Below are 17,872 nucleotides of genomic sequence, written 5' to 3' on the forward strand. Positions count from 1 at the left end.
TTTCTTTTTTTTTTTTTTTTTGAGACAGAGTCTTGCTCTGTCACCCAGGCTGGAGTGCAGTGGTGCGATCTCGGCTCACGGCAAGCTCCACCTCCTGGGTACACGCCGTTCTCCTGCCTCAGCCTCCCGTGTAGCTGGGACTACAGGAGCCCACCACCGCACCCGGCTAATTTTTTGTATTTTTAGTAGTGACGGGGTTTCACCGTGTTAGCCAGGATGGTCTCAATCTCCTGACCCCGTGATCCGCCCGTCTCGGCCTCCCAAAGTGCTGGGATTACAGGCGTGAGCCACCGCACCTGGCCTAATTTTCTTTTTTCTAAAAAAAAAAAAAAAATGTATTTTAGAGATTGGGTCTTGCTCTGTCACTGAGGCTGAAGTGTGGTGGCATGATCACAGCCCACTACAGCCTTGAACTCCTGGGCTCAAGCAATCCTCCTGCCTCAGCCTCCTCAATTGATAGGACCACAGGCATGTGCCACCATGCTTGGCTAATTTTTGTATTTATTTTTTATTTTTTTGTAGGGTTGGGGCCTTGCTATGTTGCCCAGGGTGGTCTCAAACTCCTGGCCTAAAGCGATCCTCCCACCTTGGCCTCCCAAAGTGCTGGGGTTACAGGTGTGAGCTACTGCACCGGGGTGATTTTCTTTTTAATATGACTTTTGTTTAAATAATGAGAGTGATGGTTGTCAAAACAGATGTTGTAGCTTTTGGGATAAATCAGTCTTGACCAGATTCTGTGATTGGCTATTAGCATATCTAACGTCCAAAGAAAATAGACTATTTTCAGATTTATTTAGTCCTTTAGTTTTTTGACATGGTTTCATTTGCAAAAAAGAAGAATAAATTATGGACCATTTAAGGATTATAGCTATTAAGCAGTGACAGAATAACAAAATCAGGCCGGGGGCGGTGGCTCAAGCCTGTAATCCCAGCACTTTGGGAGGCCGAGACGGGCGGATCGCGAGGTCAGGAGATCGAGACCATCCTGGCTAACACGGTGAAACCCCGTCTCTACTAAAAAAAATATACAAAAAACTAGCCGGGCGACGTGGCGGGCACCTGTAGTCCCAGCGACTCGGGAGGTTGAGGCAGGAGAATGACGTAAACCCGGGAGGCGGAGCTTGCAGTGAGCTGAGATCCGGCCACTGCACTCCAGCCTGGGTGACAGAGTGAGACTCCGTCTCAAAAAAAAAAACAAAAACAAACAAACAAAAAAAACAAACAAAAAAAACCAAAATCAATGTGAATAAGTAGAATCTGTTTTTTTAATTTTTAAGATGGGGTCTCATAATGTTACTGGACTCGAAGTAACATTATGAACAAAGTAACATTAGGCTGGACTCGAAGTCCTGGGCTCAAGTAATCCTCCTACCTTAGTTGCTCCAGTAGCTGGGACTATAGGCACAAACCACTGTACCTGGCTTAGAACCTGTTTTAAATATCCAGTGGGAAATTCAGCTTTTTTTGTGGGGAGGGATTACTTTGCGTATTTTAGATAAAATCAGGGCAACTGTAGATCATTATATAATATTAGTTCAAATTGTGGGAGCACATTATAGGTAAGGTGTTTTTATGTACTTGAGGTATCTAGAATTATCAAACTTGGAAAAAACCTTATATATGTTATAAATGAGAATTTGACTTTCTCAAAGTTCCAATGTGATAAGACACAGGACTGGGATAGAAATCTCATCTTCTGATTACCAGTGTAGAGTCTAATTACATGATTATGTCTTTAGTAAGAATACTAACTTTTATGTGCTCAATGATAGAATTATCTTTTTAAGGAATTTATTCTAGAGCAAAAGCATTGCCTTTAGTAAAAAGACCAACTTTTATGTGGTAAATGCTGAATTTATAATTTAAAGAAGTACATTCTAGAATAAAAAGCTTCCATGACATGATCATAGGATATGTAGGTAGTTTTTCATTGTTTTCACTTGTCTTCTCATTTTAGTAACATCTTTGGAAAAGACTGAATTCAGACATTGTTATTGCTTTTATGGGTAAGGTAATTGAAGACAGAGAGGTAGTTTTCCAAAGGTCTTGTATAGGTAGTATATATTTTTGGGTGCTTCTGTTTACAACTAATAGAAAGTTCAACTCAAACTATTTTGAAGAACTTATTGACTCATTGAAAAGTACAGCCATAGATAGGGTGATCTTCAAGTGAGGCCAGATGTAGTAGTTCAGTAATGTTACCGTTGTTTCATTTTCTATTTCTTGGCTTCCTTCTCCATCCTCTTCAGAGTGCTGTCTTTCTAAGTTTGGAGTTCTAGAGATGCTTCTAGATAAACAAAATGGATGCTTTCTCTTACAGGAATAAAGGAAATGAGAGGAAACTTTTTTCCCCAGATAGTCTCAGCAAATATCTCCTCATATCTAAATGGTGCCTATTTGATTGCCTGTTCATCTCTGAACCAACCATGGCAATCAGAAGGATGACATTCATTGATTGGCTAAAACCAGTCAGTGCCCAGTTCTTGATTTGGGAGTGGGATCAAAGCTACCAAAATGCATGATTGGGAAATTTGTAGTCTAACAGGGGAAGCGTTGTTTAGATATTGGGGAGGCAACCAAAAGATGTTTGTCCCCTGCAGCAAGCAAATATTAGAGTAAGAATCCAGGTTTTTTGCTTTGTCGAAAATCATAAGTGAATACATAAAACTTGATCTTAAACTAAGAGTGTATAACTTTGCTTTTTAAATGTTTTTCTAAAAAAATTGAAGTGAATTCATATTACATAAAATGAACCATTTTTATTTATTTATTATTTATCTTATTATTTTTTTTTTAGAGACAGGATCTCACTCTGTTGCCCAGGCTGGAGTGCAGTGGCATGATCATGCTTCACTGCAGCTGCACTTGAAGTCCTGGGCTCAAGTGATTCTCCTGCCTCGGCCTCCTGAAGTGTTAGGGATTACAGGTGTGAGCCACTGCACCCAACCCAAAACTAGCCATTTTAAAGTGAACAATTCAGTGGCATTTTGTGCATTTGCAGTGTTGTGTAACCACCACTTCTATCTAGTGGTGGTTATACAACACTGCAAATGCACAAAAACATTTTTATTGCCACAGAAGGAAACCCCATCTCCATTAAATGGTTATTTCCCATTCTTTCCTCCCTCTGACCCCTGGCAACAATTAGTCTACTTTCTGTCTCTATGAATTAACCTATTCTGGATATTTCACAAAATAAGTGAATATAAATACATTTGAAAAAATATGAAAATATTAAATAAATCTATAGCATTTATACCTTTTTTGTCTGTAAAATTAGATATAATAGATTACCTTGAAGTATCCAGTGTTTAGAATATTGCATATGATAGCATATTATTAACTGGCGTTTATGCAGAATAAGTAGTAAATTTTGCATCTCCTTAAGAAAGTGTACAGGACATCTTCCACAAAGAATTTTTTTTTTGTTGTTGTTGTTATAAAAATAATGCTTTAGGTCCAGTGCAGTGTCTCATGTCTGTAATCCCAGTGCTTTGAAAAGCCAAGGTGAGAGGATCACTTGAGGCCAGGGGTTTGAGGCCAGCCTGGGTAACATAGCAAGACCCCCTATTTACAAAAAGAAAAAAAAAATTAGCTGAGTGTGGTGGCCCATGGCTATAGTACTAGCTACTTGGGAGGTTGAGGCAGGAGGATTGCCTGAGCCCAGGAGTTCAACGTTATAGTGAGCTATGGTTGCACCTCTCCTCTTTAGCCTGGGCAACAAAGTGAGACCCTGTCTCTAAAAAAAAAAAATAAATTAATGAAAATAATGCTTCATATTGGAAGGGGAAAGGATGACTATTGATATATGAATTATCTTGTAGTTAATTTCAAAACAGTGAGCAGGCCTCAAATTTACTTTAAATTAAAAATTTAGATGTTATTGATATGTATTTAAACATATTTTTCAGGTACATGTGATAATTTGATACATTTATATAATCAAATCAAGGTAATTGGGAGGTCCATCACCTTAATATTTATCTCTTCTTTATGCTAGGAACATTTGAATTATTGTCTTCTAGCTATTCTAATATTTATAATTGATTAATGTTAATTATAGTCACCCTACTGATAATCTATTGGACACCAGGTCTTATTTCTTGTAAGTATATATATATTTGTACCCATTAACCTCTCTTCATCCCTTGCTTCTTTCTACCCTTCCTGACCTTTGGTTATCTTAAATTCTTTAATTTCTTTTTTTTTTTTTTTTGAGACAGAGTCTTGCTTTGTTGCCTAGGCTAGAGTGCAGTAGTGCAATCTCGGCTCAATGCAATCTCCACATCCTGGGTTCAAGTGATTCTCCTGCCTCAGCCTCCCGAGTAGCTGGGATTACAGGCACCTGCTACTGCACCTGGCTAATTTTTGTATTATTGGTAGAGGTGGGGTTTCACCATTTTGGCCAGGTTGGTCTCGAACTCCTGACCTCATGATCCACCTGCCTTGGCCCCCCAAAGTGCTGGGATCACAGGTGTGAGCCACTGCGCTCGGCCTGGTTATCCTAAAATTCTTGAAGGCAAGCAATGGTTTTGTTTAGCTATGATATCTTTTTGAAAGAAAGAAATCTTTTTTCAAAGTTTTGATAATATAAACCCAGGTAATAGCTCTAACCTTACTTGAGGTTTTCTTCTTCATTCTGAGATCTGATTACGTAGATAGTTGTATTCTTGGTCCAGCTTTCTTTTTTTTTTTTTTTTTGTAAATTCTGTTGGCTACACGTAAATAATTAAACAAATCACTAAGCTGGTGTTTATTAATGGAGTTAGTAAACTTACCCTCCTGTATTCTGGAACTTCTGCTCATATATTTTCTCTAAGTCTTTTCTATAATATCTCAAGAACTCTTAGCATCAGAAGTAATGCTTAGCATTTGAGATTTAAAACATTTTTATCTAGATGTAATTGTTTTTAGTTTTACTTTTAAATAAAGAGCAAAATACATACATATTTTTTGAGATAGGGTCTCACTCTGTCACCCAGGGTGGAGTGCAGTGGCGTGATCACAGCTAACTGCAGCTCCGACCTCCTGGGCTCAAGCGATCCTCGCACTTCAGCCTCCCAAGTAGCTGGGACTACAGGCCACTGTGCCCAGCTAATTTACTTTTATTTTTTATTTTATTTATTTATTTTGAGATGGAGTCTTCCTCTGTCACCCAAGCTGGAGTGCAGTGACACAATCTCAGCTCACTGCAACCTTCGCCTCCTGGTTCAAGCTATTCTCCTGCCTCAGCCTCCCTAGTAGCTGGGATTATAGGTACGTGCCACCACGCCTGGCTAATTTTTTTTTGTATTTTTAGTAGAGGCGAGGTTTTGCCATGTTGGCCAGCCTGGTCTCAAATTCCTGACCTCAGGTGATCCACCCGCCTCTGCTTCCCAAAGTGCTGGGATTACAAGCATGAGCCACCATGCCCAGCCACCCAGCTAACTAAAAACATTTTTTTTTTTTTAAATAGAGATGAGGGTCTTGCTATGTTGCTCAGGCTGGTCTTGAACTCCTGGACTTAAATGATCTTCCTGCTGTGGACTTCCAAAGTGTTGGGATTATAGATGTGAGACACCACATCAGGGTGAACATATTCCCGCCCCCCCACCCCCTACAAGACAGAGCTCTGTCACCCAGGCTGGAGTGCAGTGGCGCGATCTAGGCTCACTGCAACCTCCGCCTCCCGGGTTCAAGCAGGTCACCTGCCTCAGCCTCCCAGGATTATAGGCGCCCGCCACTGTGCCTGGCTAATTTTTGTATTTTTAGTAGAGTTGGGTTTTCTACATGTTGGCCAGGCTGGTCTCGAACTCCTCACTTTGTGATCCATCCACCTCAGCTTACCAAAGTGCTGGGATTACAGGCATGAGCCACCACGCCAAGCAACGAAAATATTCTTTTTACAGTTAGTTTCTGGACAGTGTAAGAATTCTTTGGTCAAGTGGAAAGGACTTGATAAATGTGTAGCTATAGCTAACACCTTTTTTTTTTTTAAGACCAAGTCTCAACTCTGTTGACTAGGCTGGAGTACAGTGGTGTGATCTCAGCTCACTGCAAACTCTGGCTCCCAAGTTCAAGCAATTCTTGTGTCTCAGCCTCTGAGTAGCTGGGACTACAGGTGTATATCACCACACCCAGATAATTTTTGTATTTTTAGTAGAGATGGAATTTCACTATGTTGGACAGGCTGGTCTCAAACCCCTGACCTCAGGTGATCCTCCCGGCTTGGCCTCCCAAAGTGCTGGGATTACAGGCGTGAGCCACCACGCCCAACCAGCTAGCACTCCTTGAACATTTACTGTGTATCGGGAACTGATTTAAGTTCTTTTGTATGTAGTAACTCATTTAATTAAGTTGATTGTTGGGTGGCCATTTGATTTGTTAAAAGGTTTCCATTTCCCCCCTTTATCAGTGTAATTAAAAAATGTCCTTACTGATCAGAAAAATAAAAATATTACAAATATAAAATATGACTTAGGTTTTGAAACAATCTAGGGAATGGGTGTCAAACTTGTCTGTTATTTTACTAATTGATTTTCCCTAGTGTTTATTAGGGATTTAAAATGATTAATTGAAAATATTAGCAAATGTTGAGCAAACATTGATATACTTTGCTTTCAAGAAAACAAAAATGAGAACATTGTATTTTTAGAATTATTTCACCTTGAGTTAAGCATTCCTTGTCATAAAACAAATACAGTTCTTGCCTTAATAGCCCCACATATGGATCTTCTGGAATTTTCCGTTGTTGAGGTAAGAGATGATAGTTTATTCTCATACATCTGCTTTGTATAGCTTATATAATCAATCTATAATTATTTGCTAGTATCAACTGTTTTTGAATTCATTCACAAGAATGTATATTCTTGTACTCATCAAACATTTGAGGGTTCAGCTTTGCATTTGACAAGGCACCTGACATAGTACTGAGAGGGTAGCCAACTGTTTAGCTTAAATATTTGAGGACCTAATGAATAGAAATAACATCTTGACTAGTTGTTATTTTTATTCTATTTAAAAGGTCATAATAATGGATGCTTGATAAATGTAGACCTAGAAGAAATAGTTAAAAAGTGAATTATATATATTTTTTAATGGCCTCTTAAAAATAGTAGAAAAATACAAACTCTGTTGTAGATATGAAGAGTGAAATAATGAAATAAACCCAGTGTGAAACTCCAAGAAATAGAAACAAAATGTAATTAAGAAAAATTGAATAAAACAAATAATAGAAAAGTAGAAATTAGTAAATTGGAAAACACACAAAAAATTGTGAAATTCAAGGTTCTTTATAGTGATTCTTTAAAAGGGCCTTTATACAACTTAGACAAACATGTAACATTTCTAATCAAGAGAAAGAGGTAGAAAAGCAAAATAAGAAATGAAGAGAGAGCTAGAACAATAGAAACAGTGGAAAATCTAAAAAATATTTTACTCAGTACTAATAAATGAGAAAATCTTAATGGCTTGGGTAGTTTGGGGAACACTTAAATTATGATTGCATTCCTTTGAGTTCATTTGTTCATTATAAGTAATCTTTTATTGGTCACATGTAACAGTGGTTCTCAGACTTTTTGGTGTTAGTAACTTTTGTAATTGTAGAAGTTATTGATGACCCTCAAGACCTCTTACTTATGAAAGTTATATCTGTTAACATTTATAATATTAGGAATTAAAATTCAGAAACTTTGAAATATTCATTTATTCATCAAAAATTATAAACCTATTACATGTTACCACAAACAATATATTTTATGAAACATAACTATATTTTCCAAAACAAAAATATTTTATAAGATGAGTAGCATTGTTTTACATTTTTGCAAATCTTTTTAAAATGGTTGGCTTAAGAGAAGAAAACAAGATTCTCACATCTGCTTCTGTGTTGAGTCTGTTGTGTATTTTGGTTGAAATAAATGAAGACTATCTGGCATCTATAGATACCTATTTGGAAAAGGGAGAAACATTTTGATAATAGCCTTTTCAGGTAATTGCTGACATTCTTTTTGGACATACTTAGGTCCATGTATTTTTAGCTCCTTTGAATCACGGTGGAAGTAAAGACATGCCTTATTTAGTGCAGGACCTGCATTAATGGAAATCAGAGTATTAGTTGAATTTGCCCTTCCTTTCCCCAAGGTAGAATTATAGTAAAGGTCTCTATGGAGATGCTAGCTTGGTTTAGTGGGACATCATTCTTTCAAGTCTCCAAAGTCCTGAATGCTCCTATGGTGATGATACTTTCCCTTATTACTCATATACAGACATACCTCAGAGATATTGCTGGTTTGGTTTCTGACCACCACAGTAAAGCAAATATCATAATGAAACAAATAGCACAATAAAGTGACTGGCACAATAAAGTGTGTCACACAAACTTTTTGGTTTCGTAGTGTGTATAAAAGTTATGTTTACACTATACTGTAGTATATTAAGTGTACAATATCAATATGACTCAAGTGTGCATATCTTAATTAAAATATACTTTACTGCTAAAAATTGCTAACAATCATCTGAGCCCTCGAAAGTGACTATAATCTTTTTGCTGGTAGAAGGTCTTGCCCAGATGTTGATGGCTTCTGACTGATCAGGATGGTGGTTGCTGAAGGTTGGGGTGGCCTTGGCGATTTCTTAAAATGAGACAATGAAGTTTGTTGCATTTATTGACTCTTCCTTTCACGAAAGATTTCCCTGGAGCACGTGACGCTGTTTGATAACATTTACTTACTGTAAAATTTCTCTCAAAATTGGAATCAATCCTCAAACCTTGCCACAGCTTTATCAACTAACTGTATATACTATTTCTGAATCTCTTGTGGTCATTTCAACAGTGTTCACAGCATCTTCACCAGGAGTAGATTCTATCTCAAGAATCATCCCTAAGAAGCCAAAACTCCTCATTTGTTCAAGTTTGATCATGAGATTGTAGGAATTCAGTCACATCTTCAGGCTCCACTTCTAATTTCTAGTTCTCTTGCTGTTTCTGCCATATCTGCAGTTACTTTCTCCACTGAAGTCAGACCCTGAAAGTCATCTGTGAGGATTGGAATCAACCTCTTCCAAATGCTTTTTAATGTTAATATTTTTTACCTTTTCTCCTGAATCACACATGTTCCTAATGGCATCTAGAATAGTGAATCCTTTCCAAAAGGTTTTGAATTTGCTTTGCCCAGATCTATCAGACGAATCATTGTTTGTAGCAGCTACAGCATTATGACATGTATTACTTAAATAACAAGACTTCAATGTCAAAATTACTCCTTGACCCATGGGCTTTTGAATGGATATCACTCTTTAGCAGGCATGAAAACAACATTCATGTCCTTGCACATATCCATCAGAGGTCTTAGGTGACCAGTTTCATTGTCAATGAGCAGTAACATTTTGGAAGGAATCTTTTTCTGAGCAATAGGTCTCAACAGTGGGTTCAAATATTAAGCAAACCATGCTGTAAATAGATGTGTCATCATTCAGGCTTTATTCTTCCATTTTTTAGAGCACAGGCAGTATAGATTTAGCATAATATTTAAGGGCTTTATGATTTTTCAAAATGACAAATGAGCATTGATTTCAATTTAGTCATCAGCTGCACTAGCTCCTGAAAAGACAGCCTTGCCTTTGAAGCTTTGAAACCAGGCATTGGCTTCTGCTCTGTAGCTATGGAAGTCCTAGACGGCATCTTCCAATAGAAGGATGTTTCATCTACTTTGAAAAGTCTGTTTTTCAGTGTAGCCACCTTCATCATTATCTTAGATAGATCTTAGGGATAACTTGCTGAAGCCTCCATATCAGCACTTGCTGCTTCACCTTGCACTTTTATGTTATGGAAACAGCATCTTTCGTTGAATTTCATGAACCAACCTCTGCTAGCTTCAGACTTTTCTTCTGCAACTTCCTCACCTTTCTCAGCTTTCACAGGATTGAAGAGAGTTAGGGGTTAGAATCTGGATTAGGTTTTGGTTTAAGGGAATGTTGTGGCTGGTTTGATCTTTTATCTAGACCACTGAAACTTTCTCTGTATAAATGATAAGACTGTTTTGCTTTCTTTCTTAACATTGTGTGTTCATTGGCACAGTGCTTTTAATTTCCTTCAAGGACTTTTCCTTTGCATTCATGACTTGGCTAACTGGTGCTGTTGGCCTAGTTTTTGGGCTGTCTCAGCTTATGATACACCCTCCTCAGGAAGCTTGGTCATTTCTGTCTTTTGATTTAAAGTGAGAAACCTGTGACTGTTTTTTTTTTCCCACTTGAACACCTAAGAGTCCATTGTAGGGTTATTAATTGGCCTAATTTAAATATTGTTGTGTCTCAAGGACTGGGGGGTCTGAGAAGAGGGAGAGAGATGGAGGAACAGTCAGTTGGTGAAGCAGTTCGAGTACATACAACATTTATTGACTTTGCTGTCTTATATGGGTGCTTTTCATGGTGCCCTGAAACAATTAAAATGGTAACACCAAAGATCACTCATCATATAACACCATGACAGATATAACTATAGTGAAAATGTTTGAAATATTGTGAGAATTACCAAAATGTGAAACGGAGACATGAAGTAAGCACATGCTGTTGGAAAATGGTGCTGATAGACTCATTCCATGGTAGTGTTGCCACAAATCTTCAATTTGTAAAAAATGAAATATCTGCAAAGCCCAATAAGGCAATTCGCAATAAAATGAGGCATGCCTGTAATTGTCAGTTCTCCTAGTCTGCAGTATTATTTCTGAAGCCCTTCATAAAGTCAGACAGACTTTTCCCTCCCAATTTCTAAGTTACGTTTTACCTTGTTTCCTCAACTCTATCCCTGAAGGGGCTTTGAGCCTCTAATGTCTTAAATCTTAACATCCAGCACTATCACATGCACACCCTTTTTAGCTATTCCAGGATAAAACTATTCATCAGTGGCAGAAAGAATGACTACAGAAGAGTAGTCCACATATTTCAGAAAATGTTCTTGGCTTAGAGCATTTGGAATATGATGTGTTATTAACATATGCTGACTAGGAGTATGTAGTATAATTTGTTGAGCTGTTGCTCATTGGCTGAAAGCTTATGATAGTATTCAAAGTATGCTTTTGTAATAGAGTTACTTGTTTCTTTTTCTTTCTTTTTTTTTTTTTCTGTTTTCACCATAGTATATGAATGTTTATGCACAAAGTTGGTGTATCTGCCACAGACAGAAGAAGATTGGTTTTGAGTATGTTGAGTTTGAGGTAACTTGTGGGAATATCAAAGAGTAATTGTGCAGTAGGCAGTGTGTAATAGGAATTTAGGAGAGATTTTTAGGCTAGAAATAGAGACTTAGGATGATTATTTTCATAGGTCATTGTAAAAATTGTAAGAAAAAGATTGAAGGATAAAATGTAGAGTATGAAGAGGACTGTGAAAGGAAAATAAATCCTGGGACCCCCAAATCACTAAGCTAAAGGGAAAAGTCAAGCTGGGAACTGCTTAGTGCAAACCTGCCTCCCATTCTATTGAAAGTCATTCCTCTGAGGCTCATCTGAGACAAATGAATCTCTGATTGCTTCCTCTGCCCTATTGTTTATGTAAAAATGCAGATTCACTGAGCCAGACTAAATTGTGTATTCAGTGGAAGGCTGATCAGGGACTCAAAAGAATCCAACCTTTTGTCTCTCATCTACTTCTAACCTGGAAGCCCCCACTTCGACTTGTCCCACCTTACTGGACCGAACCGATGTACATCTTACACATACTGATTATTAATATAAAATCTATATCATGATTATCAATATAAAATGTATAAAAGCAAGCTGTACTCGACCACTTTGGGAACATGTCATCAGGACCTCCCGAGGGTGTGTCCTTTACTTTGGCAAAATAAACTTCCTGAATTGACTGAGTCCTGTCTTAGGTATATGGGATTCACAGGGTAATGGTGAATTCTTACTAGCTATATGATTTTAAGCCAGTTATTCAACTTCTCCATGCCTAGTGCCCTCATCTGTGTAGTAAGGAAAATAATACCTACATTACAAAAACCCTAATGAATGTTATTTTCTTTCTACGTTCCTTCATATATTTCCAACCTCTTTCTAGAAAATACAGTATTATTCTATAAAGGATTTAAATTTGGCTTAGGAGTTTTTTGGCAAAGGGGCAAAAAGGAAAACTGGATAGATTCCATGGTCCTTGCTGTCTGTCAGGAGGATACAAACCCTTTTTTTTGAAAGTGTGTTTTTCTGGCACAGCTTTATTTAATTATTAACTCTTTCCTTTTCCCTTGCGTACAAATATTTGTTTTTACACAGCTCTGTTTTTCTGGCTCAGAATGGACTTAAATATACTATTTGAATTTGTACCTTATATTATTTGCTTGTTAGTTGAAAATTGCTATGCTAAATGATAATAGCCAACAGAAGATTGATTAGACATTAATTTTGAGTTCTAAGATAATGAAAAAATGGGTAAACATGCTCTTTAAAATTTTGAGGGCAACATCTTTTCTTCTGAAAGTCTACTGTCTCTTCATAATGTTTTAATACCTACTTCTAGGCCATCACTTCTCTACCTGTGGATGAATTCTTTTGCTTCATATTCCAAAAGCACTTTGTTGAGGAGGTAGGTTATGAATTTTTTCTCAGGATTTGGAGTTCATAGATTCTGAGTTCCCTTTTAGGTATCAAGTGATTCATAGCAATTTAGCCTAAAGGTATGAAAGGACTGATGAGGAAATTTAACAGCAAATATTTCAAAGTTTAAATTGAGTATGCCACATAAGTAAATGTAACACATTCCTATTTTAGTTGCTGAGATAGATGAGAAATTATTATCGTAGACAAAGTTAACTGGATCCCATGGCTAATTGGCTTGAAATTCATGTATGCAAATAAGTAAGTCTCTACTTTTGTTAAGATTGTATACTCCTTCTATTGAAAGTTATTCATTTTGAGGTCATAAGTTTTTTAAAATTACAAATATCTGAGCTTTAAGAAAATCTCAAACCTTTTTAAGGTAAAGATTTCAATTGGTTACTTTCTGGGGACCAAACCTTGTAGAATATTCTTTTTAAATTCCAGTTTATTTCCCACTTGAAAGCTGGCATCACCAACTCATGGTGGAAGTTGGGAAGGAGAGAAAAATAAGAAAAGAAAATATCTAATATTTTGTTCATCTTCTTTGGGCCAGTTTAGTTGAAAATCCTAACCATCACATATAAATAGTTTATTTGGGAAAAATGTATTTTGAGTTCCAAGCAGCTTATTTATAAGCAAACTATTGGAACAAAGTCTATTTGTAAATTGACTGTCTTTTCTAAAATGCACCAGGTGTTATTTTTTTCATGTGTTTTCCATGAATCCTTAAACGCATTTCATTATTGTATGTTGATAATATTTTAATTAACTGGTGATCATTTAGGTCATTTCTACCACTCAAATTTCTACGATTCAGTTAGAGCAGAGATTTTTGTCAAATTTAGTTGAATTTAGGTTTCTAATGTTTTAATGTTCAAAGATATGGCACTTCAATCAATATATTCTTGTATAGACAAGTTAGGCAACGTATTTTGGGAGGAAAATTTTTTAAAAATAATATCCTGCTTCTTTCTTAAATTTAGTACAAATGGGCTTAAGGAAGAATTTGTTGTAAAAATAAAATTTTTCTTTAACAATGTTATTACTTGTTTTTCATCTTTCAAGACCATAGGTTTCTGTTTCAGTTTTAAAAGCCAAGGAGCTAACGAAGAATGGAAAGTGCTGATAAAACTAGGTTACTTCACAGAAAGTCTTAAGTATAGAGTTTTTGACAAACTATGAATAATTTTTTAAGTCAGTATGTTTTAATAATATTTGAAATTCTACATGGAATATAGTTGCTCTTTAAAAATAAAGCGATCAATTGACTAAAATTTTGACGAGAATATTCTTGATAAAATAAAATCTGCTAAAAATAAATCATTCAGAGAGAAAAAGGATGAGCACCATTCTGATTTTTAAAAACAAAAACCATAAAAATGTTTTTGGAAATGGATAATGACTAAAAATTTGGGCTTCTTCACCAGAGTTTTCTGTTTTCTGCAGAATGTAAAATTTTATTTGAAAAAATTCCTCGCACTCTTAGAGGCAAAAGATTGCTCATATACTGCTGTTTTGGTTGCTTTGTTGCCAGATAAAATGAACTAGCAATTATCAACTACTACTACTCCTTTTTTTTTTTTGGAAACAGAATCTTGCTCTGTTGCCCAGACTGGAGTTCACTGGCATGACCACAGCACACTGCAGCCTCTACCTCCTGGGCTTGGGTGATCCTCCCATCTCAGCGTCCTGAGTAGCTGGGACTACAAGCGTGTGCCACCATGCCTGGCTAACTTTTTTTTTTTTTGTAGGAACGAGGTTTTGCCATGTTGCCCAGGCCAGTCTCAAACTCCTGGGCTCAAGTGATCTGCCTGCCTTGGCCTCCCAAGTGATGGGATTATATGTGTGAGCCACTGCACCCAGCCTACCTCCCCTGTTCTTTATTTTATGTATTTATTTATTTATTTCTGGACATAGGTCTTGCTTTGTCATGCAGGCTGGAGTGCAGTGGCCGATCACAGCTGATAGTAACCTTGAACTCCTGGGCTCCAGTGATTTTCCTGCCTCAGCCTCCTGAGTAGCTAGGACTATAGGCATGCACCACCACATCTGGCTGATTTTTCTTTTTAATTTTTATTTTTTGTAGAGAGAGGGATCTAGCCATGTTGTCTAGGCTAGTCTTACATTCTTGGACTCAAGCTATCTTCCTGCTTTGCCCTCCCAAAGCACTGGGATTATAGGCATGAGCAACCACGCCTGGCCTGTTCTTTTTCTAATGATCAGTTTTCATATATATATTTTGTAAATATGTAGAAAAAGATGTGGCCACACAAACACTAAACTCAGCAGTAGCATATTACCCGTGGAAAGTGAGATATAGAACACAATGAAGTAGAACTTTGAATTATTTTTCTATATAATTCTGTATTTTATGAGCTTTAAAGAAAAAATATTCTTTTCACAGTTAAAATTAGAAACGGAAAATGTTACATAGGAAAATAAACTGCAATAAAAAGTTTTAATACTGTTTAAATTATTATGGCTTAAGGCAGATTATAAAAAGTGGAGATGTACAACTGATTTTGGAAACAAATAATATATTATGTCTAATATACAATATGACTTTTAGATATATTAATGTTCTATATTACCTTGCTGACTAAACGATTGAGTCTAATCTCCAAGACCTTGAGATATATAATGTTATTTATGACTCTGTAATTTTGAATATTTTGGATAGCTGCTTGCTTATAAATATCTTTAGTTAGTATAGTTATGAAGTGTGCCTGTTTTCACCTTCCGTGCATGGGTTTAATTTCCTGTAACCACAAAGAGTAGTGGAAATGCACCGCTCTGAAACTTCCTAAGTCCAAAGTGGTTTATCTGGGGTTTAGTTGATCTTGCTAATGGCACTATGATCTTTGGAATTTTTTCCTGTTATTTTTTAGTGACACTATTCAGATAGAAATATAGGCCAGGGGTGGTGGCTCATGCCTATAATCCCAGAAACTTGGGAGGTCAAGGCAGGAGAATCACTTGAGCCCAGGAGTTAGAGACAAGCCTGAGCAACATAGGGAGTCCCAGTCTCTACAAAAAAAATTAAAAAGTTAGCAGAGCGTGATGGCGTGTGCTTGTGATCCCAGCTACTGAGGAGGCTGATGTGGGAAGACTGCCTGAATCTGGGAAGGCAAGGCTACAGAGAGCTGTGATAACATCACTGCATTCTCAAAAAAGAAAAATATATATATATATATGTGTGTGTGTGTGTGTGTGTGTGTATGTATACATATAAAGATCAATGTTAGTATTTTACTAATAATCTTTAAAATTCTTATTTTTCTTATTACTTGTCTTATTCAGCTTATTCTGTAAGTTAAATACATACTCAGAAGAAATCAACTCTTCCCTATTCATTAGAATTTCTCTTTTTCCCTTTGTCTTGTATTCATTTTTTTTTGTTCTGTGAAGTTTATTTATTGAGTAATTAGTGTTAGGCACTGGGGATAGGGAACAAGATAGGCAACATTCTGTCCTTATGAAATATACTGTAGTTCCTTGTCTGGGAGACAGAACACAGAAATAAATAAGATGATGTCAGATATTGCTAACAAAAGGAGTGATTAGGACTGTGTGGCCCTAACACATATGGAATTGAGCAAGATTATACCTGGAGGACTACAAATGTTTAAATATTTATCAAAACATTTGAATATTTAGAAATTGTAAATCAAGCCACATCCTTGGCCCAGCCTGATTTCCTAAACAGCATCTTGGGTTGCCAGCAGCCTATACCCTCAAGACCCAGAGGCTAAAGGAACTGCTCTCTCCTCCCATCCATCCTTGTAACCTGCCTGACTGAGTGGTAGTATGGATCTGTTGGGGCAGGGCAGGGATGATTGTGGTGGTACCTAGACCCATCTAAAACAGTATATTAACAGATCCCGCCAAGTCTCCAGGAATCTGTTTACAGGGAAGTTTGCCTCTCCAGTTCATTGTTTTTTCAATTCAAGTCTTCTAGGAAGTTGTAAGCCCTTCTTAATGTTGCACTACCAGAAAAGGGGATGCAGGTATCTGGGAAACCTGGCTTGCCTGGGTATTCAGTTTGCTTTATTTGGGGCAACGAACTTTAACGGAATAAAGCTTTTATAAGCAGCCATTCTTTCTAGGATTTCTTATTGCAGAAGTTGTGTTAATTTTCTCTGTCATACATACTAGAGCACTCAAAGTTCTTTATCCTCTGGCCAGTGGGGCCTCATTCAGCTAGCACCTCTTTCTTGTAATTGTCATTTGCTCAGTTGATTACTGAACTTTCAAAAAATGTTCTTACAAGGAAAGGAAGAAAAAACATCTGTTTTAGTGTTTGGGGTATATAGGACTCTCTAAAGTGCAGGCCTCTGGCAGAGGCTCTTCTTGCCCAGGTCAAAGGATGATATTGGGACTACGGATGGAGGTGACCATACACTAGCCTTTTACATGCTCTTCTACTTCTCCCTATCCTGCTCTTCTTCCTAGTTTCTCACTCAATTTATTTTAATTTATAAATTTATTTGATCTGTAAAACTAAACTGGTGTCACTTGGGATACCTATATCTGAAAAGTAAGCTCCAAATGAAAATGAACATTTTCCAGAAAGTTTTTTGGTAAGATTTTAAATAGCAATGACTAGTTTTCAAGTCTCACTCTCTTTACCCCATAGGGGCAAACTGTTCAGATGTGTTGTAGATTTGAACATTGGCTTAAATGTTATGTTTTATTTCTCTCCTTACAGCTGTGAAAGTTGTGTAGATTTACTGTTTGTGAGAGGAGCTGGAAACTGTCCTGAGTGTGGTACTCCACTTAGAAAGAGCAACTTCAGGGTACAACTCTTTGAAGATCCCACTGTTGATAAGGAGGTTGAGATCAGGAAAAAAGTGCTAAAGATGTAAGTATTCCTGCTCGAATGATTCAGTCAACAAAGAGGACTTTAACAATTATGTCAATAATTGATTATTATTTCCTCATAAATATGGACAAATTAGCAGGTATGTAAGTATAAATTCATTTAAGTTCTTAGAGAACTGAGTAATATTATTTATCTTTGTTAAAGAAGAGCCTCTTGATTGATGGCTTCATTATTCATTTGTATTTGTTTTTTGATTAATAAACATGTATTGAGTACCTACTATGTGTAAACACTGTGTTATGCATGTTAGGCAGCAGTTACGAAGTGATGAGTAAAACAGCTATGAACTCTGTCCTCATGAGACTTACCGTACAGTAGCACAGGATAGCAAAAAGACAAAAAACAGGTAAACCAAAGCAAATGTTATTTATTATAGATTGAGAATAGTGTTATATAGTTAGCGGTCAGTGTTGCT

The 17,872-nt window shown here is 36.8% G+C and overlaps 1 protein-coding gene across 3 annotated transcripts in view; it reads left to right on the forward strand.

Moving 5' to 3' along the window:
• Window positions 1-17,872, forward strand: part of MNAT1 (MNAT CDK-activating kinase assembly factor 1) — a 246,477-nt gene that overhangs the window by 47,906 nt on the left and 180,699 nt on the right. For all 3 annotated transcript variants that reach the window (XM_011961940.1, XM_011961941.1, XM_011961942.1), the window contains exon 2: window positions 17,284-17,436. In XM_011961940.1, the coding sequence (XP_011817330.1) occupies window positions 17,284-17,436 (153 nt within the window). The remainder of the gene's footprint in view (window positions 1-17,283; window positions 17,437-17,872) is intronic.

The sequence above is a fragment of the Colobus angolensis genome, unplaced genomic scaffold (genome assembly GCF_000951035.1).
Source record: "Colobus angolensis palliatus isolate OR3802 unplaced genomic scaffold, Cang.pa_1.0 Scaffold57, whole genome shotgun sequence".
NCBI classification, from domain to species: domain Eukaryota; kingdom Metazoa; phylum Chordata; class Mammalia; order Primates; family Cercopithecidae; genus Colobus; species Colobus angolensis.